Source organism: Magnolia sinica, chromosome 5 (assembly GCF_029962835.1).
Source record: "Magnolia sinica isolate HGM2019 chromosome 5, MsV1, whole genome shotgun sequence".
Taxonomy (NCBI): Eukaryota; Viridiplantae; Streptophyta; class Magnoliopsida; order Magnoliales; family Magnoliaceae; genus Magnolia; species Magnolia sinica.
Genome location: NC_080577.1, coordinates 22,343,994 through 22,371,363, shown reverse-complemented (window position 1 = coordinate 22,371,363; position 27,370 = coordinate 22,343,994). Strand labels below are relative to the sequence as shown.

General features: G+C 38.1%; 1 protein-coding gene across 6 annotated transcripts; it reads right to left on the bottom strand.

Annotated features, from left to right (window-relative positions):
- Positions 1–8,695: 8,695 nt before the first annotated feature.
- On the bottom strand, positions 8,696–26,631 carry LOC131245737 (PHD finger protein ING1). 6 transcript variants are annotated; one of them, XM_058245396.1, is made up of 8 exons: positions 26,467–26,631; positions 24,306–24,377; positions 15,506–15,693; positions 11,561–11,624; positions 11,301–11,400; positions 9,927–10,074; positions 9,401–9,536; positions 8,696–9,321 (listed from the first exon to the last, which is right to left on the bottom strand). In XM_058245396.1, the coding sequence occupies exons 1-7, from the start codon at positions 26,492–26,494 to the stop codon at positions 9,426–9,428; spliced, it is 711 nt and encodes a 236-aa protein (XP_058101379.1). In that variant the 5' UTR covers positions 26,495–26,631; the 3' UTR covers positions 8,696–9,321; positions 9,401–9,425. The 6 variants fall into 6 exon arrangements, with proteins under 6 accessions (XP_058101379.1, XP_058101378.1, XP_058101380.1 ...); XM_058245395.1 differs by having other exon boundaries at positions 8,696–9,265; positions 26,467–26,628; XM_058245397.1 differs by lacking the exon at positions 26,467–26,631 and adding an exon at positions 26,302–26,460 and having other exon boundaries at positions 8,696–9,265.
- Between the last annotated feature and the right edge of the window lie 739 nt (positions 26,632–27,370).

The following is a 27,370-nucleotide window of genomic DNA, read 5'->3' as shown; positions in this document are numbered from 1 at the left end:
TTCGAAAAATAACCATCTCAGAGTTAATGGTTATATAGACATAGATTGGGCGGAGAATACCACAAATAGAAGATCCACCTTAGGATACTTCATGTTTGTTGGAGGGAATCTTGTTACATGGAGAAGTAAGAAGAAAAAAGTGGTGGCATTATCAAGTGCTGAAGCAGAGTTCCGTGGAATGACTAAAGGACTTTGTGAAGTCCTGTGGCTCAAAACACTTCTAACTAAAATTGGGTTTGCTCCTACATCCGAGATGAACCTCTTTTGTGATAACAAGGCAGCTATCGCCATTGCTTACAATCCGTTCCAGCATGATCGTACTAAATACGTAGAGGTTGACAGACACTTTATCAAAGAAAATCTCGAAGCTAAAATAATTCGGTTTCTATTCGTGAAGTCCGAAGACCAACTGACGGATATTCTTACAAAGGCCGTATCAAGCAAGAATTTTTACAACTCACTAAACAAGTTGCACATTGAAGATTTGGATGCTTCCACTTGAGGGTAAGTGTTAGCATGAGTTGTCAAATCAATTAATGAGTTGTCAATTAAGAGAAAATTAGAAAGATTATATTCATAATTATACAATATTTATGTATAGCCAAGAATATGGTTGCTAATCTCCCTATAAATTTGTACAATATCTCTATAAAAAAGCTGAAAAAGAAATACAATAATAGAAAATCTGACAATACTCGCATATACTAAAATTAATACTTTTAAAAACTAGAATTAAACAATGGTTAGAAAATACCTTCATGCCTCGCTCGTTTATGTGGCCCAAGCTTGAATGCCACATACATTTAGCTGTGAAATCCGCTACAGACGATGCAACTCTACCCGATGAAGTACTCCCAATCAACCTATAAAGGTTTCCATTCCTCTTTGCTTTAATGACTAAGAGTGCCCCTTTTGAAACTTTAAGGACACAGTTGAACCCGGTGAATTTATACCCAAGTGCCTTGATTGCACTCATAGATATCAAGCTCTTTCTTAACTCAGAAACATGTCTCACTTCGGTCAAGGTACGCTCCATGCCATCACACATCTTGATGCGCACCGATCCAACACCAACCACTTTATAGGCATTGTCGTTGCCCATAAACATATGGCCACCATCACACTCACTATAACTGGTGAACCAACTCCTATGAGGGGTCATGTGGTACGAAGCTCCCTGTCGAAAATTCATTCTTCGTCGAAGTACCCGGATTTTGATGCATTCAGCATGACATTACCATTCGTCTCTTCACTGGATCCTGCAATGTTGGCCTCCTTAGAAGAGCTCTCTGAATTCTCCTTCCTCAACTTAGGATTTTTACAATCCTTCTTCATGTGTCATGTCATGTTACAATTCCAACACTTCAACTTTCCTTTGCCCTTGCCCTAAGATTTAGACCTCCATCATGAATATCCACTATCCTACTCAGAATTTCTTCCCATCATAACCAACGCATCTGTAGAAGTACCCATGTCACCACTTTTCTTTCTCATCACCTTCGACTTAAGGGCTGATATATTGATCTCAACACTAATGGTCGTCCTAACGGTGCATAAAGAGTCTTTGAACGAATTATACGATGATGAGAGAGAGTTAAATAGAATACATCTTGATTTTCATCTTTCACCATCTCCTCCACATCCAACAACTTGCAAACAAGTCTATTAAAGTTACTGATGTAGACCTCAACATCAGGCCCCTCTATTATCTTTAAATTGAACAACTGTGGCTTTAAATATAAGTGATTCTCAAGAGACTTCTTCACATAGATGTTCTCTAGTTTCACTCATATACTTGCTGCAGCTTTCTCTCTCATGAAATTATAAAAGACCTCATCCGTTAGATACAATTGAATAGATATATTTGCTTTCTTATCTAACTTGTTCCATTATTCTTCTGACATAGTTTTCGATTGCTTTTCAAGGAGAGGTTTGTCTAATCCTTGCTGAATTATGATACCTTTCATCTTAACTTTCCATAGTTCAAAATTATTTTTATTGGAATACTTCTCTACATCGAATTTCATGTTAGATGCCATTGATACATTGCTTTTATATTCGATCTGCTTCCCAATGTTAGCTCTAACACCACTTGTTGGGAATTGCGGAAGCACACAGAGCGGAATCAAGAAAAGTACATACAATCATATAAACAAACCCAAAACAAGAATAATCTGATTTTTACGTGGAAAAACTATGACATAAAGCAATGAGTAATGCACTATGAAAGCACAATTACAAGAGATGGATGATCTTTTTTTTTTCTTTTTTTTTTCTGGTTAGTTTGTTAGTGCACACCCATGTCAGTACACACTCCATGTCAGAGATGGATGATCTTACTGATTTGAAAAAGCCTCGAATCTCCTTCAAACCCTAGCTCTGTCCTTGAAACCTTAGGAACATTTTAAAAAGCCCTAATACACTTTAATCCCTCCCTAATCCTAATTACACCCGATATATATACTACTCAACCGGAATAGGAAACAAATCCCTCACTTATGCAACTCTGCGCGCGCTCTCAATGGGACCTTCGATGGCATCGACATACATCGAAGCTCTGTCGATGTAATCGAAGATCCTTCGATGCCATCGATCGAGTAGCAACTTCCAAAACTGTCCAGGAAGAAAATAGGATTTTATGAATTTTCTCGATGGGATTGAGTAGACTGTTAATGGCATCGACATTGTTCAATAGGATCGAGTGGTCTTTTGATGACAAGATTTAAGACATCAACAACATGGCCCATAATGATGGATGTCAAGGGCTTGGATTGATTTGTTAGATTTTTACCTTGATTTGTCTTCATTTTTTTTATTTTTTTATTTTTTTATTTTTTTTTTGTGTAAGATCATAGTAGTCCAATCTTTGGGCCTTTCAATTTTCTTTTAAGGGTGATACATTTGAGCTGTTTGGGTTCTACATATGATGTGTAAGTGGAATCCAACCCGTGAATCTGGCAAGCCTCCTCATGCTCACCGTACTTGCCCAGAATCATCCTGATGGGCCACACAATAAGGAGAAATTTGTAATCACGGCTAAAACCTATATACTGATGTGGTGTGCCCCACCTGAGTTTTGGAGTCACCTAAGATAATGTTCCCTTCATCCTAGTGGGACGCATCCAACTTATGGTTATGGCAGGGTTGATGTAGGACGTGGATCAAGCACGTTCCCAACGCTCATGGACCGGAAGAAGCCCAAGGAAAATTTGACAAAATTCAGCATAAATTGACCAGTTGACGGATCCGATTGATAGATCAAAATTTCACCAGAAATTTCAGAGTGCTTACTGGCTAATTTCTTCCAGTTTAGACAGATCGACAGATCCATTGATAAGTCAAAGTTCACATAATTTCCAGTTTTAGTCAATGAACATTTTTAAGCCATTTCGACAGGTTGATGACAAGTCGACAGATGGCGGAAGATTGCACGTTTTTTGGAATTTGTTTCCTTCTTTGATTAGGACTCTTTTGAATATGTTTTAGGGTTTGTTTAAGGTTATTTAAGGATGTTAAACTTATTTTTTCAGAACAAATCATTCAATCTATCAATTTAATTTCTTAAAAATTTCTTATTTTCTCTCATGGATTCAAAAAAGCCTTGTGGATTCAAGGTATCTATCGATCGAGGAAGACGGTGATTAACGTCATCCTATCATTCCATGCGTCAGTTGGTATTAGAGTGGGGCTTTTCTTTAGATCAATGACGTCTAACGATGGGTCGGGCAATAATCCGATGGATGGTGCTTTAGGGAATTATCCTATAATTACAGTGGTGTATGAAGCTTTCCGTCGGGAGAATCAACTGTTTGGTGAAAGTCGTGGAATAGATCAATGTTTGTAATAGTAAGCAGTATGAGATTGGTGATGGAGCTTGCACTCATCATATTTGTGGCGCAACACTAGTAATGAATTGCATGCCACCACCCGATAATGGTGAATATCAAGCCACCACTTTGATCGTGAGTTAGCCATTGTACATGCCAAGGTTAGACATAGATTTACAGCGGAAATTTTTTTTTGAACAAGGTGCACTATAAACCAAAAGGTTTTTAATGTGATCATCGATGTTAGGAGTAGCGAGAATCCTATATAAAAAACAATGGTGGAAAAACTGCCATTGAAAACAGAAAAGCACCCATGTCCGTACACGATTGGATGGATCAATGAGAGAAACAAAACAGAGATAGCTTAACGATGTCGTATATTCTTTTCTATTGGTAAATATTATAAGGATGAAGTAATGTATGACATGGTCAACATGGAAGCTTGTCACATGTTGCTTGATCGACCATGGCAATATAATGCTGATGCTATGCATAGAAGCCAAGATAACATAATTATATTTATTAAAGACGGTAGAAAGATTATTCTCATCCCTATAGGAATAGAGAACAAAACCTAAGACTTTTAGAGTGGAGGGATGGTCTCTCATAATCAAACATGATTTCGTCAAACAATCTAAGGAGGTGGGGAATGTAGATGCATTAGTTAAAATACAAAAAATATGTGGAGCCTACGAACATCCTAGAGGATTTGACACCAGTGTTACAGGAGCCCAATAAACTTTCTAAGGAATTGCATCCCATACAAGATCTACAAAGCCACATTGATCTTCTCTCAAGGGCAAGTTTGCCTAATTGCCCACATCATAAAGAATGCAGGATCTTGCAGGCACAAGCGAATGAAATGATCCATAAGGGTCACGTCAAAGAGAGCGTGAGTACATGCATTGTGCCAGCTCAGGAGTTTAACGCCAAATGTAAGGAAGAGGCTAACAAACATTGTTGCCAGAAGGTGTTTCAAGTAGATGATGATGTGCTATTTCACTTGCGTAAGGAAGAGTTTCCAGTTGTGACACATACCAAGTTATTGAATAAGAAGATAGACCTTGTTCTGATCCTTAAGAAAATCAATGATAATGCCTTTGTTCTTAATCTTCTAGAGGGCATGGAGATCTTAATGACTTTCAATGTAGCGGATTAGTATATGTATTGTGAACCAAGCCTGTTGAAGCACTTGAGGAAGTTAAACATGTTTCATGAACCAAACTAGAAAACGAGTTTTTTTTTTTTTTTTTTCAAGTGATCAAGCACGCTCCTAATGCACATGGATCGGAAGAAGCCCAATGAAAATTCAACAAAATTCAGCATAATTCAATTGGTCGATAGATTTGGTCGACAGGTCGAAATTCTGCAAGAAATTCCAGATTGCTTGCTAGATAATTTCTACCAATTTAGACAGGTCAACAGATCTATCAACAAGTCGAAATACTATTCGACAGGTCGACAGATTGATCATAGGTCGACATTCAATGAATTCTCAATTTTAGTCTCTGGACTTTTTTTAGCCATTTCAATAGGTCAACGTCATCATATGGCGGAAAATTGCACATTTTTTGGAATTTGTTTCCTTCTTTTATTATGAATTTTTTAATTATGTTTTAACATTTGTTTACGATTATTTAAGGATGTTAAACTCATTTTTTCAGAATAAATCATTCAAGCTATCAATTTAATTTCTTAGAAAATTTTTATTTTTTCTCAAGGATTCAAAAAACCTCTTATGGATTCAATAATGCCTTATAAATTTAAGGTATCTATTGATCAAGGAAGATGGTGATCGACCTCATTACATCCTTTCCTACATCAAGGGTGGACGACCCCAATTCTATTTGGAAGTTTTTATGGTCACCAATTTTTCCCTTTGGTATTGCCTGCCTGAACATGGGGCATCTAATCTACTTGTTGGATGGCACTTATACATCACGTGGACCCACAAAACTCCAACGTATGCTAATTAGTAATTGGCCCACAAAACTCCAAGTATATGCTCAAATGCATGTCATCCTAGCGTGGGGATATGGCCTATCCACCATAGGGCCCATCATCATATCAATGGCGTAGTGTCAATAATACGGAATCGTTTGGCAACTCAGATTGGGGGCAATTGGAGTGTACTTTGGATTTTTGATCCAGGCCCCTTGCGCAGCATGGATTAGGATGTATTTGGAATCTCTTATGTTGAGATTGTTCATCATCATCAATAAAATAATCTAAGTAGGCAGATTTGTTGACAAGTCGGAATACTGTTCGACAGGTCGGCAGATCTGTCGGCAAGTCGAAATATTGTTCGACAAATTGAGTCAATAGGTCAAAATTCACAGAACTTTCACTTTTAGTCTCTGGACTATTTTGAGCCATTTCAACAGGTCGACATCGACAGACGGCAGAAAATTGCACGTTTTCTGGAATTTATTTCCTTCTTTGATTATGACTCTTTTAATTATGTTTTAAGAATTGTTTATGATTATTTAAGGATGTTAAACTTAATTTTTCAGAATAAATCATTCATTCTATCAATTTAATTTCTTAGAAAAATTTTATTTTTTCCTGTGGATTCAAAAAATCTCTTATGAATTCAATAGTGCCTTATAAATTTAAGGTATCTATCGATTGAGGAAGATGGTGATCAACCTCATCACATCCGTTCCTACATCAAGAGTGGACCCCAATTCTATTTGGAAGTTTTTATCATCACCCATTTTTCCCTTTGGTGTTGCCCGCCTGAACATGGGGCATCTAATCTACTTGTTGGATGGCACTTACACATCATGGTGGGCCCACAAAACTCCAACGTATGCTAATTAGTAATTACCATATACATGCTCGAATGCATGTCATCCTTGCGTAGGGATATGGCCTATCCACCATGGGGCCCATCATCCTATCAATGGTGTAGCGTCAATAATATGGAATCGTTTGGCAACTCCGATTGGGGGCTATTGGAGTGTACTTGGATTTTTTATCCAGGCCCCTTCGCAGCCTGGATTGGGATGTATTTGAAATCTCTTATGTTGAGATTGTTCATCATCATCAATAAAATAATCTAAGTCAGCAGATCTGTCGACAAGTCAAAATACTGTTCGATAGGTTGACAGATCTGTCGACAAGTCAAAATACTGTTCGACAGATCCACAGATCGGGTCAATAGGTCGAAATTCACAGAATTTTCAGTTTTAGTCTCTGGACTTTTTTGAGCCATTTCGACGGTTCAATGACGACAGACGGCAAAAAATTGCACGTTTTTTGGAATTTGTTTCCTTCTTTGATTAGGACTCTTTTAATTATGTTTTAGGATTTGTTTTGATTATTTAAGGATGTTAAACTCATTTTTCCAAAATAAATCATTCAATCTATCTATCTAATTTCTTAGAGAAATTTTTATTTTTTCTCGTGGATTCAAAAAATCTCTTATGAATTCAATAGTACCTTATAAATTTAAGGTATCCATCGATCAAAGAAGATGGTGATCGACCTCATCACATCCTTTCCTGCATCAAGGGTGGACCCCAATTCTGTTTGGAAGTTTTTATGGTCACCCATTTTTCCCTTTGGTGTTGCCCGCCTGAACATGGGGCATCTAATCTACTTGTTGGATGGCACTTACACATCACGGTGGGTCCACGAAACTCTAACGTATACTAATTAGTAATTACCATATACATGTTCGAATGCATGTCATCCTTGTGTGGGGATATGGCCTATCCACCATGAGACCCATCATCATATCAATGGCGTAGCGTCAATAATAGGGAATCGTTTGGCAACTCAAATTGGGGGGGCTACTTCGGATTTTTAATCCAGGCCCGTTGCACAGCATGGCTGAGAGGTATTTGGAATCTCCTGTTGAGATTGTTCAACATCATCAATAAAATAATCTGAGCAATCCAAACATTGGCCATTTAAATCAGCGTTTAAAAAAGATTAGTTAGTTGCTCAATTGTGATCTATGCTTGCCCATCTTAAAATTTAGAATTTCATCAATTTTTTTTGCCAAAGTATATATTTTTTGGCATATATGTTAATCAGCGTATTACATCATTGTATCAAACATCACATATCTTTAGAGATTTTAAGTTTGGTTTAATAATCAAATTCAAACTCCCCTAAATTTAATTCCAGTGGTCTGGGCCCAACAGTCTGCATTATTCTCGGGCTTTGAGTTTGTACAAGTGGGGCCCATGGTATACGGATCCCAACCATTGATCTGATGGCAACACTATGGATGGGAGAAGCCCACATTTTGATCTTTGCCCTTTTTCTCCACGTTTTACCATTTCCAATATTTTTATCTTAACCATCCATTTGCAATCCACTAATACGGGGCGAACAATTCAACGATTTGGATCAGCACAGTGTGTCCAACATGCACAAACTCAAGCCACAAGATAGCCATACTGATGTATCTGAATCACTCCAATGGACGGCGAAACATGAGTGACACATGCAGCGCCTGCAACATTTTTATTTATTTATTTATTTTAATGTTTCTTTTAACAGTAGATGTTGACCGTCCACTAGAGTGCAGAAGTTATGCAAGTGGGACCCATGTCTCCATGATCCCCGCTGTTGCTGGGCCTGTGCTCCGCACCATGGAAGGGTGTGCCTTATAAACCTCAATACTGAAAGATCCTATCCATATAGCATGTTTTTTTTTTTTGTTTTTTTTTTCTTTCATTGCCTGATCCATCCATGGCAGGACCCATACGATCAACGGTCAGGATTACACACACACACACACACACACACGTATGTATCACAGGCGGAGATCTCTGGCAGATGTCACACACGCATATGTATGTATGTATATGTCACAAGAGAAGGAAACTCTGGCAGATGTATACAGACAGAAATGGTACAAGTCCCATACACGTATGCATATAAAATTAAAACAACATTGGTCTTGCCATAAACCGGTCATAACCCAACAAGGTCCACCGCCCATTTGTTGAAATCTAATGGACAATTAAAATAGAATAATCTAGGGTACAAATCTAACAAACAAATGTCCACCAGCTAGAGATCAGGACCATCTAATCAATCTCGTTCTGGGTCTTTTATGTTACATTTTTACCAGATAGATATGCTAGAAACTCCAATCAAAGGGATAGCAAAATAATTAAGAATGGTAATTCGTTCTTTATAAAAATTACAATTCCATGGAAAGGGATCCTTCATCTACCATCCCACGGCAAGAGGATCAATTCATGCTCATGAAGATCAGATACAGCCAGTGAAAACTTCAGCATTATTCGGATACAGCAATTCTTTGGTACCATGGCAACAGTTCCTCTACGATCCGGTTTCATGGTCAGATTCAGTTCCTTCCATCTGCCATGGTAAAGCCCGCAACCAATGCTAGATTTCAGTAGTCGAAATCCAAAGTTGAGTCCGAAGATGTAATCTCGAACCAGTAACTTGGGCTGCATGGAACATTGACAGATGCTAATCGGTCCAAACCCTTAAATGTTTCAAGAAACTAGCTTGCAAATTAGTGGCCGGAGTTTTAATAATGATGAACTGCAAGGGGGGAAGAGAATGGATCGAATGGTGCTTACTTGAAAAAGAGAGATCCAAGACCAGTCATTTGGCTTTCCGACGCTTCTGCATTCCAGTGCAGTTTGAGCAATACCATTTTCCTCTGGGTTGTTCTTTCAAACCAACGCAGCCAAAGTGGAACCACTCTATCTTGCACTGCTAGACAGGAGAGAAGGCCTGAATCAGAACTAGTAGAGGGGTTTTTTTTTTAATATATACCAGCATTGCTTGTCCCTTGCCCTCACAACTGGTTGATCTGTGCTGTTCATCTATTATGCTCCACTGTGGATCGGCTACGCGGAAAAAACCATATTGATCAGGGATCCTTACCATCCATACAAAGGTGCTGAAATGTACATAGTTGTGTTTCCGATGTCATTTCCACTGTGGAGATCTCTGATCAGAGGGAGTTTTTCCTAGCGACCATCCTATGGTGAAACATACTGGATGAATGGTCTGGAACACCATGTGGCAGGGACAAATGGGCAAGCAACAAGGATGAGAACTGCAAGCTCGTAAAAAGAAATTAAGGAAATCGAAACATGCATCTGGGTTATCACAAGCGACCATCTCCCCAAAGCTGACTTGGTTGCAGAAACAGTAGGTGGGTTCGTTTGGATCGACTGGCAAATCCAAATCCATGCTTGATGGATCTGCTGCTGCTGCTGCTGCTGTGGCAACTGCCAAGCGTGTTCTGCCAAACAAGTCAAGGCCTTCGTCAGAGTGATGCACCACCAATTATAAACAGACAAGGAATGTTGTCTCTTTTCTGGCACACTATAAGACGTAAATTACTCGATAGCTTCTTTTGCATGCTGGAGGGGGAAAAAAAACATCTGCATTCAAGTAACTTAATGCTGACATGGTAGATCTAGATTACAGGGGCAAAACTAACAAAAAACCAAAGGCCACTCCTCAGAGAGATCTTTTACAGTGAGTTGGGATGTTCAATTTTGAGTTGAATTGCAACAATAGCTCATGTGTCTCGGACAGGTGTCTGCAAGTTTAGCACATATCAAATCACTGATAACTATGGACTTCTCTGGACCAGTGGGCATGGAAAAAAAACAAACGAGGCAATCCTGGTGACTCCAAAATAATTATCTTTTCTTCGCCTCTTTTATGGTCTTCATCAAAAGAGAGATTTGCAGAATGTTGGCAAGTGGGTTTCCCTTATAAGTTCATAAACCTTTGACATCATATACTTTGTTAGTGAGAAATGTGATTTCAAATCTTATCATTTTGTGTTGTCATCTCTTTTAGAGAAGCCAGAGGGGTGTTAAGCTTGACAGAAACATTACCACTTCCATGATATGTAATAATTTATGTTTATCTTTTTCTTCAATAAAGTTTCTGTTATTTATCAAAATATTTTTGAAAAAAAAAAAAGGCACGGCAAAGACATGATGGAATAGCTTGCATGCATCGAAGTGGCATCTATATGTAGTATGATCAAGCATCTCAGTTGGTAGAATGATATTTGCTCAAGTCCTTGTACAACACCAACAGTCATTTAGATACCCATAATAAGCTTGAATTTCTCATCTCTTGAAATAAAAAGTAGATGCTAAAAGTTAAGCTCAAGAATTCAAATATATATATATATATATATATATATATATATATATATATATATATATATATATATATATATATATATATATATATATATATATATATATATCACAGGTGCAGCCCAAAAATTAGCAGACATTGATGAATGTGCACGAACTGGTGTTGGTGATTCCAAGTATTTTGGAAAAAAACAATGACATTCATGACAGTGTTTCCAAAACAAGATGGGGGGGGGGGGGGGGGGGGACTGTTGTATATTAAGAATATATCGAGGAATGATTTAAAGCATAAATCAATGCTTAAGCAATTTTTTTAGAAGTAAGAAAATCCAGGAGAAATGCATACTTTTTGCGTCCCCCTTTACTACTTTCACTAGCCCTTCCAGATTTGGTATTACCATCAAGGTTCAAAGCGGCCGTCCCAGAAGCACCTGTCAGATCCTTTTCTGTTACAGGCCAAGAGATTCCAACATTTACAAAACAAAATTAGTGGGCATCCTACAAGGTTTTTTGAGGTGTTTTTGTTGATCACAAAAAAATCCAATAAAGAGGCAAGGGTGAAATCCCATAGGTGAAAACCATGAATCTTAGTGATTAGAGAAGTACCTCTTCGTAGCTCATCGTCAAATCTTCTCATATAATCATCAAGTTGTTGAATGTGAGCATCAACCTTTTACAAAGTTATACATCACGGTTAGCTAGAAGAATAGTTAATACCTTTTACCAGTCCATACTTTGGAAGCAGTAATACAGCAATCAACAGAGATGGCAGAAATAAGTATTCATGGACTTTCATTGAGATCATATATGATATTCATGAGGTATTTCTGACACATATTACAATGATATATGTAAATTCAGGACAATTCCAGAAAAGAAAAATATCTCCAAAGTTTATATCTTTGATCTATTTTGTTACATGTAATTGATTGGACCATATGCAACTCCTCCTCCCCAGCTTCTTTGAACGATAGTTATCAATATTTTTACTTATTGGAGAACATAATGTCATCAAGTCCTATGTTACAAAATCCTCTAACTGAGATAAGGCTATGATGATGCTGTCAAAAAACTCTCTAGCCTTTTAAAACAAATTGCAAATTATTCATGACTAATTCAAAAGTTTCCAGTCTTATTAACAAATTATTGAGTAGTTCTCAAACATTTCATGGCTTGCAACTTCTTTGTGAACAAATAATGTGTCTCGACAAAACATATATTATTTGATATAGAAAGATTATTTATTTTTATTTTTTTTGTTGATTTTTCTCCTAATTTTCCTGAAATCTTCCCAAATTGTGTTCAATTGCCTTGGCAAATTATCCCCCGACTCTGAACTTGGTAATAAGCCACGTGCAAGAGGATATGAACCTTGTTGCTAGAAATTTGGTTGGGTTGCATTCTTTTATGCCCTTTTTCCACTATTAATGGAATTTATTCATTTCCAACAAGACGAAATAGCTCACTCCATGGTTACAACTTAGAAAAAATAAAAGTTGGGATAAAATGAAAACATCTAGAACACTGTTCTACTTTTCATACTTCATCATCAACGTCATCGTCATCATCTAAGCCTTATCCCTATTAATTGGGGTCCCATTCCACTCTAACAAGGGCTAGGCCTTCAATTAGACCAGAGGCCATCAAGTCTTTTCTTACTACCTCCTTCCATGTCTCTCTGGGCATTCCCCTTGCCGTTTTAGAGACTTCAACTTGTACCAACTCACTCCTAAACGGCTCGGTTCTTGGAGTACAAATCGATTGTAGAAGAAATCTGTAGTAGAGAGAGAGAGAGAGAGAGAGAGAGAGAGAGAGAGAGAGAGAGAGAGAGGCTAAGGCAACTTGTACTCCCCCTCAAGCTGGAGCATGGATATCGATCATGCCCAACTTGGAATATGTACAAAGAAGATAATGATGATCAACATGGATAGTTGCTCTCCCTCAAACACAACATAGCGGGATATAAGATCTTCACTTGTTGGTTGTCTATAGCATATAGCTTGAACTTTTTTTGTTCGTTGAATCTTCTCTTAAAATAGAAGGTCATACCAAATTCGACAAATATTGAGTCACCAACCCATCATTTACATGCAAAATCTTCTCACAAACACGTGCAACATTTCACAATAAATTAGTGAACTATACTCACAACACTTGAGAGGATCCACACAATAGCATGTGAAGACATGTGCAACATGTGCAACACTATGTGAGTGAATTACACTCATAATTGACAACAAGGGCCCAATGAAAGAAGAGATGATGAACAAAAAAGGAAAGCTCCATTACTTGTAAAAATCCCCTATGTCAAGTTGAGTCAAGTATTACACTTTGTGTGCGTAGTACCTCTAAGCACGGAACGAGAACATCAATTACACAATCACCATCAACATGATTCGACATTACATTTCATAGCCCCGTAACATCAAAAGAAGAATGAATAAAGAATTTTTAGCAAAAAACCAAAAAACAAGTGCTGACGAGACCCACTTCTCACCAAAAAAAAAAAAGAAGAAGAAGTCATAGCACACCCAAATCTTGACAAAATTTTGTGATTCTTGTTTCTGGTAATTGCACATAATAAACCGCACCTGCTCCATATGGAAATTTGTCCAAAAAATCCTTTAAGAAAAACAACACAACAAGAAAATTGAAATCTAGACTTTTTCTTATTTTTCTCTATTTTTGCAAAAACACCACAAAAACTCATCCAAAAAAATTGCAGAAAAATCACCACTATTCTTCTAAAATCATTATCTTCCAAATCTCATTTTTTCCTGCTTCAAAAAGACTACTTGGCTGTACACTGCTAACGTCATTCGTACGTACAGATGACTTTAGTAGTGGGGCCCCACTATCGTTAGCTGTGATCAGGTCCCAACTATCATAGGCTCTGATACCAAGTAGAAATCAATTGGAGAAGAAATCTATAGAAGGGGTGTAAGAGAGAAACGGGAGAGAGAGAGAGAGAGGCTAGGGAAACTTATGTCGTGTTTGTTGGTCACTTGACTAACACATACACATTAAATAGAAAGAAAGACACAATGCTCCATAGGAATACAAAACACACAAACAAAATTACATATATTTCTACACTTGGTCTCCGTTGCACATGACTAAACCATCCAAGTCTACTTTCCCTCATCTTTTTACCTATTGGCAATACTCCTAAGTTTCCTCAAATGCATTCCTTTCTATTTGTCCTTCCTTGTCTTGCCACTAATACATCTCAACATCCTCATGTCAGCTACATATCCTATGAACATGTTGTTCTTTAACTGCCCAACATTTTGTCCCATAAAGCATGGTTGGTCTTATAGCTATCCTATAAAATTTCCCTTTCCGTTTGAGTGGTACACATTGATCACATAAAATGGAGTAAACAAAACAAAATCGTTGTCCCAATCTTCAATGCATTCCTCGTTTCATTGGGTCTCTAATAACCTTTTCTTGTTGTTAGGACGACTAGACATTCAACTTTGTCCAAGACAGTTTACCACTACTCCATGTAGAAATATGTTAACGCAATAACTCAGCAAAAAAAATTGAGAAATGAACATTTACTGCCAGAATCCTGATGAAATTCATAACAGTTCAAACACAATGTTTATATCCAAAAATTTTCACAGCTACAACAGTTTCCTGTTGAGAACCTTGGTGTTCCCTCACCCAACCATCTCAAAATGTGACACCTGGTCCCTACCTTACACTGGGCATACCATGGATTCAAATGTTCAGTTCATTGACTCAATCACAGAGAGCCATGGCATAACCAAAAAAAAAAAAAAAAAAGGAAAAAGAAAAGGCACACAAAGACAATCCTAGCTCTCCAACCAGCAGCTTGCAAAAGGTCATTTTAACAATCCATTTTCGAGCAGATGGTTATGATTTTCCATCCAGTATGATTTTTACTCCATGTTGCATCCATGCAGGGCCCCACTTCTAAACAGCCCACCATGGTTGATGGTACTCGGGGAGGTCACAAATTCAAGACAACAATATAAACCATATTCCATTTATCACAGATGATGAAATCGCATGCATATACCTATGCCTGTACAGGTTCCATCATAAGGCACACGTCATCTACAGTGTGAATGTACTATAAAAGTGATCTAAGTATTAAGGATATTAGAGACCCAATATCAGGATTAATGTGGCCTTTCCTCAGCAGAAGAGTACAATCAATGCAAACACGGGACACAGGCTCACTTGGAAATAGCCTTTTAGATTACCTAATGCTAATCATTGCAATGCTGAAGAACTTGTTCAAAAAGTAGTTATAAAACATTGTGAACTATGCCAGCGACTCAAAGATCGTACAAGTATTTCATCTATCAATGACCATTAAAAGTTCAATAAAACAGTAAATAGAACAAAAACTGTGAAATTTCATATAGGCCAATTTCAATTATTATGGGCTTTGCAATGTGAATCATGATCCACTCTAGCATGCAACCAACTTAGAGAGATGTGCAGTATGCATGTGCAAACCATGAAGTATGATTTCCAAGTTAATATGCAGTAACATGCAGTTGCACCATTATATACCATATCGTAGGCACGGACAGCCAATGTAACTTTCTCATCAGCAATCCTAATGCAGTGCTTTTGCTCATCGAGGGCCTCATCTGAAAATCTTATAAGCGAAGTGTTTGGTGTGATGTTACCAGACTGAATACCCCTCCTAATATCCTCTATTTCTTGTTCGCATCGTTGTTCATTTTGTCGCTGAACAGCTGTTTATATTAACAAGATAAATATCATCTCTCAAAAACCTAAAATAATGCGTAAGAGGGGAAAAAAAGAGCAGAAAAAACACAAATTCACATCGCTCAAAATTATAAAACACGCACACACACACACATATTCACTTACTCATGCACACCTGCATGCATGCATGTGCACACACAGGGTACATGTATGACAACATGTGGATATACTTGTGTTTGTGTATGCACCTGCAGGAGTGTGCCTATGTGTAGGGTATGTCTCTCTGCATGGGGATGTGGGTTTTTACAGAGGTTTGATCACATGGAGTTAGCTCCATTAAGTACCATGGAGTCGAGCTGTTTGGGACCCCATTGTGCTGTTTGTAAGCGATCCAACCTGTCCAAAAGGCCGATCCAATCATCAGGGGGTTAAGCTCCAAGAATCAGGTCAATCAGATCATCAGGTATGCCACACCATAAAGAACAATGGACAACCACCTGAAAGCTCCAAATTCAGTGTGGGGCCCACTATGCTGTGTGTATGCAATCTAACCCATCCAATAGGTGTAACCCAAAAATCAGATTGATCCCAATCATCATGGCAGCCTTATGGCATCCCATTTTCATGGTAGGACCACATCTGATGTGATTTTGTATGCCATACATACAGCATGGTTGATGCAATCAAGCCACAGACCACACATGTTTACAATAAAACACCCAATTTCCTTTTTTTAGCTTATTTCTTTCTTTTATATTTCTATGTTAGGAAAAATATCTCTGTCAGGAAATAAGTATTATTAGCTTTACACGTTTAAGGATTTTCTTATTTTTGAGATCTTGGCTAGCAAGGAATTTTATTTTTAGATTGCTTAGATTATGCTAAAGATTTTCTCAAGGAGAAAACCTTGTAAACACTCATGATAGATAAGGCATAGGTCCTAGAGAATAAGACAATTGAACGATATTTTCCTTGAGCAAGTTTTCTTGTTTCCCTACAGTAGTGTGTTGGGAGGGAGTAGTGATCTCTAGTATAGGAGGATTGTTGAGCTTGCTCACATTCATTGCATCTTTTCTCTTGTGTAATTGAACTTTCAATTTGGTATGTTGAACTTCATTGCTATTAGTTTCTTCCTTGATCTAGTTACATTATTTTGTTATCAGAGCAAGTTCTGCTCTTGAGAGATTCTTTTCTCTTTTACTTTTCTATTCTCTTTTCCCGATCTTCTTACCCAAATTTTGTTCCAATATGCAACCCAAACCTGTCATCTTTTCTCTTTTACTTTTCAGTCCTTTACCACAGACTGTCTGCATCCTCCATCTCACCTAAGCCATCACCCTATTTATATCCCAAATAGTAAAACCTGTCTATTGTTCAGCTAGTAAACAACCCGTAATCTATCACAAACCCAATCTTTCCAAACCTTCCTATTCCTCATGTCAAAAATAAAAAATAAAAAATCCATCAACTATTTCTGTTTTTTGAATCTATAAGAATCAAATGGAACCTTGATCTTTTTTTTTGGGTTTCCGAACAGATTTGTCCATCTGTAATGGGGATCACATTGGTGGGGATATAGGCCAATACGTCTCCAGCTTGTGTTTCAATGACAGGTATCATATTGCGTTTGCGTTGCGTCACTGGATTTCTTAAATAAAGAAAGGCATGGGAGTACAGACACAAGAAACAGAAAGAAAGGCATAGGATTTTTCTGAGATATGGACCCTACTGCTGCCCCATCCTTAACTATTTATGGCAATTCAGTCCCTAGTTTATGCCCCAGTTTTTTATTTAGTTGGGAGTTTGTTCTTCTCCTCCCATCACCTCCATATATTGGCAGGATGGAGGGACAGCAACAAAGCAAGGGTCTCGGAAGCCTGCCGATATATGGAGGCGACGGGACGAGATAACACAAAATGAATGAATAGAGAGATTCAGAATATTGCCATTATCCCTATTTGCATTTATTGCATTATCCATACCAAAAACCTTCCCCAATCTAAACAAGACCATCAACCTAAACTATTCCATTTTCTTCAAACAAAAGAAGGAAAAAAAAAAAAAAAAAAAACTCAAAACCATTCTTGGGTATTGTGCCTAGGTCTGTTATCATATAAGCACTAAAAGAGGGACAACTTACAATCCTAGGATGGCTATTGAACTTTAGGATGGATTCTATTGACCTTGTAGCGAGTGGTTGATTTGATCACGAAACGGTTGAATGATATTAAGGTTCGTTTCACGACCAAAGAAGACATTCTAGAAGGACTGGTTACAGTTCTTGAAGAAATAAGAAAGGGAATCAATTTGGACCATCAAACATCTATGGATAGCCTTGAGGGAGACCTTGAATCCAAGAATGTTAAGCCAAGGCATTCTGGTCAAAATGGTGATTTCCATAAGTATGACAAGGGTTAAGGATCCAACAACATGGCTATGCACAGCCAGGAACAAGAGGAATGAACAACCCCCCGACAAGACTATCCAAATTATCTTGAAGGAGGACATAATTTTCGTAATGCAGATCTCGTGAAGCATATCAATATTGAGATTTGGGATTACAATAGTAATATGGATCCCATGGTTTTCAATGATTGACTAAAGTCAATAGAGTTATACTTTTGTTGGTATGAAATGGAAGAAGTTAAGTTATGTTTTACTACCCTGAAACTTGAGGGTGTAGCACAAGATTAGTGGTATGTTGTCAAAGAAGACTCACAAGGCTATGGCTTTCCTCCTTAAGCAATTGGGAGGAAATGAAGGCGGGCTTGAACCGGAGGTTTCTACCATTGGATTATGAGATGACTTCCTTTTAGGAGCTTCTTACACTATGCCATGACAATCTGATCATGAAGGAACACAGAGTGTTATTACATATTAGTGATCCGTTGTCACCTAACAGAGATGAAAAATCAACGAGTGGCATGTTATTGCAATGTGGTTTGATATTCAAAGAGAATTAGTCACCGTTCAGCTCAAAAGTATGGACGAAGAGTAACCAGATGGCCCAAAAAGTGCAGGAGTAGCAGTTAGTAACAAGGCACAATAGCACCCAACTCGAGGGCTATACACTTACCCGCTTTACTGCCAGTGGCTCCATAAAATATCCACAACTAGTTGTGCCCCACGGTAATTTTTCTCCAGATTACAAAATTGGCTAGAAGTTTTCCTCTAACACTCTTGGTCACAATTAGCGAGTGATTCATCTTTTCCCGAAACGTTAACACAAAGGAAAAGTCTGTTGCGCACTTGCACCAACTCAAGGGAGGTCAACCAACACTTGTTTCAACTATGGTGGTTAAACATCATGCGACAAAGTGTCCCTTTCGTAATCTCTAGTTTTGTGAGGGACAAGGGTGAATGGTACAAAGAAGACTTTGTTGAAGACCAAGAGGAAGGTGAACACAGAAGCGATCCAAAAGGTGATGATCAAGAATCTAAGGGATAGGCCTTAAGGAAAATAAGTTATCATTGGTGGTCAGGAGGATTATGACGACACCAAAAGATGAAGCCCAAGAAGATTGGTTAAAAACCAATATCTTCCACACATGAGTGTCGTATGGTGGAAACGTTGTCAAGGTCATTATTGACCGAGTTAGGAGTATAAACATGACCTCGCAAAGCATGATAAACAAGTTACAACTGAAGACCCAAAAGCATCCCAAATCGAACAAGATTGCATGCTAAGGCTGAGGCGCATGCCAAGTGGAGCGCTTACATTCAATAATTCACATTTAAACTTAAGCATTGGGTCAATGTAGAGAATAAGGTAGCAAACACCCACAACCAAAAACCGCATCTATCGTCTACCTTATCAGTCTCTGTTGTTGGGAAACTTAAAAGAGATAACAGTAGCCAGTAGATGATGATTTTGATAAGGTATTTTTAACACTATCTATATGCTTAAGTATCAAGTATCCACGAGACAGTTTGTACGATGGTTACTTATTCCATGGTCTGAGGTTATGTCTTCCTAAAAGCTCCTTGCGAAAACTTGTGATACAAGAGCTTCACTCAAGTGACCTCGGTGGTCACTTTAGGATTGACAAAAAACCAACCCTCGTTGATGATCGTTTCTATTTGTTAAGTATGAAGAAAGGTGTTGGAATTGTTGTTCAAGAGTGTCGAGTGTGTTAGCTAGGCAAAGGTAGCAAGAAAAATACTAGTCTTTATACTCCACTCCCTGTCCCAGATGCTCCATGTGAAGACATTCATCCTAGGATTACCTAAGAATCAATGTGGCCATGACTCTATTTGTGTTGTGGTCAACAAGTTTTCTAAGATGGCCAATTTCGTCCCTTATAAGAAGAAATCAAATGCTTCATATATCGTTAATGTCTTCATCAGGGAGGTGGTTCGTCTACATGGTGTTCCCAAGATAATTGTATCTGATTGTGATGTTAAGCTTATGAGTTACTTTTGGTAATCTTTGTAATCTAAGATGGAACTAAATTAACTTCTCAAGTGTTGATTATTCACAAACAAATTGATAAACCAAGGTTGTCAACCATAATCATAAGCAATGTTGTCAAATCACATGTGCGGTTCTGTGCGATCGCATAATTGCATATGTGGTCACATATTTTTATTTTTATTTTTTGCGAAAAAAAAAAATTAAAGGAAAAAAGGGAAAAATTTTGGAAAAAAATGTAAAAAATATAAGAACTTAGGGGAAGCTTCCCTAGGTTAATAAATAAGTAATATGGTAATTTTACATTTATAAAATTAGTTTGTCAGAAATAAAATCAATTAAAAAATGAATGAAGTACATCCAGTGTTTTAAGTATCGACAATATTGGCCGATATATCCCACGATATATCTTGTATCCCACCTGTGCGATACGAAACACACAAGTAGTGGGATATATCCCACATGTTCAATCTGGCGAGTATTTTCAATTTTCGATCCTCTTCTTTTTCTGTAAATCATGTTAAATCGGTGTTAAATTGTTATAAATGAAAAATCATAGATTAGGAGCTTCAATTTCGAGATTTGGAGGAGATGGGTCAAGTCACGGAAAATTGAAAAAACAAATCAAAATTTTCCAATTTCTTGCAAATTGGTTGCAATCTTTTTGTCCAAACATAAAATCAAACATGTATGTAACGTAATCTAGTGATTCTTCTATTGCTTTTGAATGTATTGCTTGTGTTTTCACATGTCATCTTACATTTATAAATTATATAAATAGACTTTGAATATACTTGCATCAATTCAATTAGACAATGCATAGATTAGGACCCCATACAAAGAAAACCTATTATATACACTTGTTTTTTGTAATGTTTTGATTTATAAGTGTGTATTGATGTCTTTTTTAACAATCACTGAAGTTTCATTGAAAAAAATCGACCATTTTCCCAATGTTTTCAACAACAGTGATACATTACACGATACAACCCATATATCCCATGCGATAACCGATATGTACCCGTATCCTATGGGTGCGATATGTAACGCGACACTGATATTTCGAACATTGAGTACATCAACACAGTCAACCATATAGCGAACAAATAACAAAACAATCAATAAGCTATTTATTGTACAATCAATGTTTTCAGCAGCGCTCATAGCGTAGCATAGCTAAAATGCTATGTAGCGTATGCAGGTGGCATAAGCTACAAGGCACGTAGCGTAGCGTACAATGTAGCACAAGTAGCGTATGCTATGCGAAATCTCCTTTTTTTAAAGTTTCTCTTCTATGCTAGTTCAACACCTATTTTAAAATGGTGGTGACTCTTCCCCATCACATGTGGCACTACATTAGATCAATCTGGACCATCTAAATTGTGGTCCATATAATGGAATAGAGCACTTAGATCAATCCGGACCATCCAAATTCTAGTCCATATTGTGAATTTGTGATGTTTCAATAAATGAAAAAAGAAGTCACACTTAGAGATGTCTGAAGGCAAAGAGACAGATTTTGCATGGAAATATGTGGTTGACGATCCAAATTTGCAATAGGAATTATGCATTTTGCAAAATTTATCACATTTTTCTATTATTTTAATTAAAAAAATATTAAGTATCATGTAGGTTACGCTATACACTATAGAGGGCCAAACGCTATGCTATACACTATGCGCTATTTAAAACACTGGTACAAACACAATTTTGAAGTTACATCTAAATGTTTATTATTTATTCACTAACGGTCTTAACACTACTTACAAATGGAGGAGATTTGGGTGCCTTTTCATAGGCAAAAGTGATTTTTTTTTAATTTTTTTATTTTTGTGTGTGTGTGTGTATAATATTAATGTGCTAACATATCTTCGCATATTTTGCATATGTGATCGCATATGTTGGCATGGCATATGCGATATGCATATGGGAATTCGCATATGTGAATATGCGGTCGCATTTAACAACGTTGGTCATAAGAATCTTCTTTGATGTTTGGTTGGTGATTGCATCGGTTCATGGGACATCATGTTATTACAATTTACAAGCTAAGTTTGCCTATAACAGTTCTGCGAACCGCACCATAGGACTCTCTCCTTTCGAAATTGTGACTGTTATTTGACTTTAACAACCTATCAATTTAGTCCAACTTCCTATTGCGACTCAATCGAGGGGGATGCCAAAGCTTTTGCACACCGCACATTAAGGAGATACATGAAGAAGTCAGACGGAAGATCACCTTAGTAATGAAAATTTGCAAGGGGCATGCAGATGTTTGATGGCGTTTTGTACAATTTCAAGAAGGGGATAGGGTCATGGTGCAGCTCAAAATCTGAGAGGTTTCTAGCAGGCTCTTACAACAAGCTCCACTCCAAAAAGACTAATCCTTATCATATTTTGAAGAAGCTAGGTGATAATGCATACCTAATTGAGCTTCCACCCAAGATGAAGATCAACACCATTTTCAATATGGAAGCCATTATAGCTTATCTCAGACATCATGAAGAGGAGAGCACGGAAGAACGAGCTATCCAAGTACCTGAAGTACCATGCCAGCTCGAAGATATCATTGAAGATATGTTGGACAATAAGATAGATTCCACACACCAAGGTTCTCAAAAGCTTCTCTTCAAGTGGACGGATTGATCGATATCTAACTGCACGTGGATCTCAGCAAATGATTTCAAACGAATCAAACCGGAGCTCTATGAGGAGTGCATTGTCATTAACAGAGTCGACTTTTTCCAAGCTGGGGGAATCGATTCAATTGAGCCACATCCCACACATGTACACTTCACATGTGCGCACAAGAAAAAGCCCAATCTCCATTTTTAGCTTGTTTCTAACTTCCTTGCTTTCAAATTTATGTGTTAAGATCTCTAAAAAAATTGTGTTAGAAAAAATATCTATGTGCTAGGGAATAAGTATTGTTAGATTTTCATGTTTAATGATTTTTATGTTTATTTTAGAGATCTCGGCTAACAAGATATTTTCTTGGTCGATTACTTAAAATTATGCTAGACATAGCTATAAGATTAGCCATGCTCGTCATGTACCATACAAACTTAAAGGGAAATTATATAGAACATTTAATAAGACCAACCATGCTTTATGGGATAGAATGTTGGGTAAGACCAACTATGCTTTATGGGACAGAATGTTGGGTAAGACCAACCATACTTTATGGGATAGAATGTTGGGCAGTTAAAGAACAACATGTTCATAGGATGAGTGTAGTAAAATGAGAATGTTGAGATGGATAAGTGGCAAATCAGGAAAGGACAAAATTAGAAATAAATACATTCGAGTGAACGTGGGATTGGTACCAATAATAAGATAACGGAAAGTAGACTTAGACGGTTTGGTCATGTGCAATGGAGATCAAGAATTCATTGGTTAAGAGTGAGTTGGAACAAGTTGAAGGCTCTAAAAGAGTAAAGGGAAGGCCCAAAAGGACGTGGATGGAGGTGGTAAGAAAAGGCTTGATGACCTATGGTCTAACTAAAGGTCTCACCTTTGATAAAGTAGAATAGTGGAACAAGATTCATGTAGCCAACCTCGATTAATTCGGAGGCTTGGAAGATGTTGATGATGATGAGCTACAGATTCTCATGGAGGAAACCATGTAAACACTCATTATAAATAATGGATAGGCCCTATGGAATAAGACACTCGAATGATATTTTCTTTGAGCAAATCCTCTCGTTTCTCTATGGCAGCATGTTGAGGTGGGAGTGGTTCCCTATATAAGACTAGAGGACTAGTGAGCTTGCTCCCAATCATTACATCTCTTCTCGTGTGATTTGAACTTTCAATTTGGCACATTGAACTTCATTGTAATTAGTTCTTCTTTAATCTAGTTGCATAAATGGTGGGCCCTGCGCACAACTCAAGACTAGGAGTCACTCCATGTGACCACTCATCTTCTATATGCATTTTAGTTTACATGATAAGTTTTCATGCATTAAAAAAGTTGGGAAAATATTGGGTAGACATATTTCAAATTTTTGAGAGGAAAACCAAGCTTGACCTCAACAGAACTGAAATATCCTAAGATTATATACACATTCAATCTTTTTCACTGTATAATAGGCCCAAACCCTAGCATTTCAGTTACTGAACGTGTTTTCATTTTTTGTACTTTCTAAGGCCAAGTTGGTGTGAAACAATCTTCAAGAAACTGGCGCCAGTAGGAATAACAACTGAAACGATGGTTCAAAAGTGTACCTTGTAAACTTTTGTCTAAATCATGCATCACTGAATAGTATCGCTGCAACATGGATGGCAATGATTCTAGATCTGACAAAAGGACAACAGTTTAGTATGACAGAAAGTATGCCACTTATTCGACAAGTCCTAAGTAACATTCAATTTTCAGAATACAACAAACAAGATAATCACATTACCATTAAACAAAACTGAAAGTGATACACCCACATATAACCTAGATTTCCAATACCTTAGTTTGGTAAAACAGTGAAAACCCCGTCAGGAGGTATGATATGGAAAGAAACAAAGGGAACTGACATAGCTAACATTTCATCTGTTTAAAATAATCGACTCTACTGCTGATTTCAAGTAACTTGAATATCAAAGAAATGAGCTCCCAATGGTTTAACTACAGATGATGCAAAATCCGTATTTGTCTGCGAAGAGGTTCGGATCCCTTCACCATTCAAGACGCTATCTTTTGGTAGACTGGTTTTTTTTTTTTTTTTTCTTCTTGTTAGTGTATTTTCCATTGGACTCACATTATATAAGGGCCTGTTTGAGTGCCACTTGAAAACGAGTTCATCTCATTTTAGTTAATGGTAATTATGTATTAGAGATACCAGTTTAGAGTGAGTTTGATTGCATCAAATTAGATAGCAGGTGCGTTTGGTTGCACCAAATATCATGATATTTCAAGATTAATCAAGGTGTAACCAAATGGCACTTGTTGGTTATCAAAATTATTTTAATCCCAAACTCTAAAACATAATTACAGTTATCTAAGATGAGATGAACTCATTTTTAAGCAGCCGCCCAACTATTCTCAGAATTCCATCACTATTTAAAAAAAAAAAATCTAAAATCTTCTGGTCAGTTGATTATTTAATCTTTCGTTGGAGATTTTCCGGCCCCACCAATCTTGCAAGTGGCCACTGCCACGAAACTGACCATACACAAAGTCAGGCTAGCCCACTCATCAGGTGGGCCACCGCAATTAGGAAAGGGTGGTTTAAAACCCTGCCAGCAGTCCACAGTCAGCGTGCACATGTGGCCCACGTAATGACTACACGGGCCCAAACCTTTCATATTGCACCGCATGCGCCGCTTACACGTGCGGCCCACTTCCAGATTCGCACACGTGTTGCGGACCTTGCGGTGTAAAGGGGTGTGTAGGGAGGGGTACACGTGGAGATACCAATCCTCTTTTAATTTACCGCATCAAAGTAGTGCCAGGAACAACTTGCTTACGTGGCACTTGTTCAACATCACACGTTACAAAAATATATCCTAACATGGAGAAATGAAGCCACATGGCCTTAGATGAATGGTTATGATCACCGGGCACAGACGGTACAGATTGGTGAGGACCACCAATTGATAAAGGACAGCAGACTATGAAACCTGTCGTGTCGTTGACAGTTTCAGATCACGTTGATTTGCGAGCACGACTTCAATGCACCGGGGAACACGGAAAGTTAGTGTGCACGTACAGCTGGCACGAGTCGATAACCATTGAAATTTTTTAATTTCAAAGTCCATTTGGAAAGTTGTGCCACTCGGAAGTCTTGGACGGCTAGAGATATGCGCGCGCGTACTCCCCAGCGCACAATATCTTTTCTTCCTCAGAAGATTTTTTCAGGGAAATGTGCTCCGCTGCCTCAGGATACCAGTGGTGCCATAAGGCCCGAGTTCCTGCAAGTGGGCCCGTTTACGAGATCCGACCGAAGATTTGATTGGAGGATGGGCCATGCCCTAAAATCCACCTGATGGAACTTCCTAGCAGGGTTGACAGAAAAATACAGCAACCGCCCACTAACAAAAAGAAGAGAAAAGGACAAAACATGTGGCATGGGCCATCGATCAGATCAACGGTATGGATCACCGAAACCTATGACATACAAGGGCCCGAGGACACGATTACACATCCTCGGGCCGAGGATAATATAATTCTTCAGATCTTTAAAAAAAAAAATTTGAAGAAAAACTTCAGAAAATAAAGAATTAGAAGCACCGCTAATCGACATGGAAATCGATTGATGTCTCTATTGCTCTTCCGGTTTCTGAATCGGCGGAACACAGAATCGGGTGGATCGAGAGATTGAATCTCGTTTTTCTTTTGGGTATGCGCTTGAAGAAGGAAACTAGGGTTTTGTGCGGGAGGGAAAGGAGAGCTTACTCGCTTGGAAATCTTCGAGAAAAGCCATTGAAGGAGAGAAGATGTAAGAGAAAAATCGTAGCCTGCAACTGTCAGTTGCGTTTCCGTGCTCCCGCCCTAAATTTCCATTTCGACAAAGATGGCGACAGATACCAAACCCTAAGAGAGAGAAAGAGGGAAAGAGGGAACACGGAAATGACGAATGTACCCCTCCTTTTCCCTATAAGGACGCACAAACCCGTGATACATACGGTGTGTGCGTCTGTCACCATTTACTAAAAGCCTTAACTCATGCTTGCATTTTAATATCAACAATCTGACTGTCCAAATGGTGGAACACACTATAATGGCTGATCCGTAAACCCTAATCATTTGGCTATTCTTGTTAGTTTGGACAAGCCATCGGTGGGATTTTTGGGATAGACTATCAACAGTGAGATATGATATTTGGACGGTCTAGATCGCATGAATGTAGACTAGAGTTACCGATGACGAGTTGCCAATGTTGATAAAAAAGTGGCAAACGCATACTACAGGCAGCGTTCCATGGTTTGTACTCCACAACAGCACCCAATTGGCACATCCATCCACGCGGATTGCGTAACAGCTGGATTTATTAAGTTTCTTTTCTTTTTTTTTTTCCCCCGCGAATCCAGTAATTAGAACTTGGAATAATCTGAGCCGCCCGATTGCTGGGCCAGGATCAATCCTTGGAAATGGAGGGGCGTTCGTGATGAGCGCCCCAGATGTCATACACGTGTGGCAACTGTAGGGTCACAATTAGACCTGAGAAGCACGTACAAAATTAAAATCTTTCATGACTCAGTTACTGACTGACAGTCCGTTCTCGGCACTGCAATACAATAATATAAATACACACAGCCTACCAGGAAAATGTCGAGATGTGCCCCACTTGTGTGTGTTG

Excerpts from the sequence above, each read along its gene's own strand:
- LOC131245737 (XM_058245396.1), bottom strand. The coding sequence starts at position 26,494 with ATGGCTTTTCTCGAAGATTTCCAAGCGA. Across the intron at positions 11,625-15,505 it reads CTGTCCGTGCCTACGATATG|GTTGATGCTCACATTCAACA; the intron begins GTATATAATGGT and ends ACTTTGTAAAAG. Across the intron at positions 10,075-11,300 it reads AGTAAAGGGGGACGCAAAAA|AACACGCTTGGCAGTTGCCA; the intron begins GTATGCATTTCT and ends CTTGTTTGGCAG.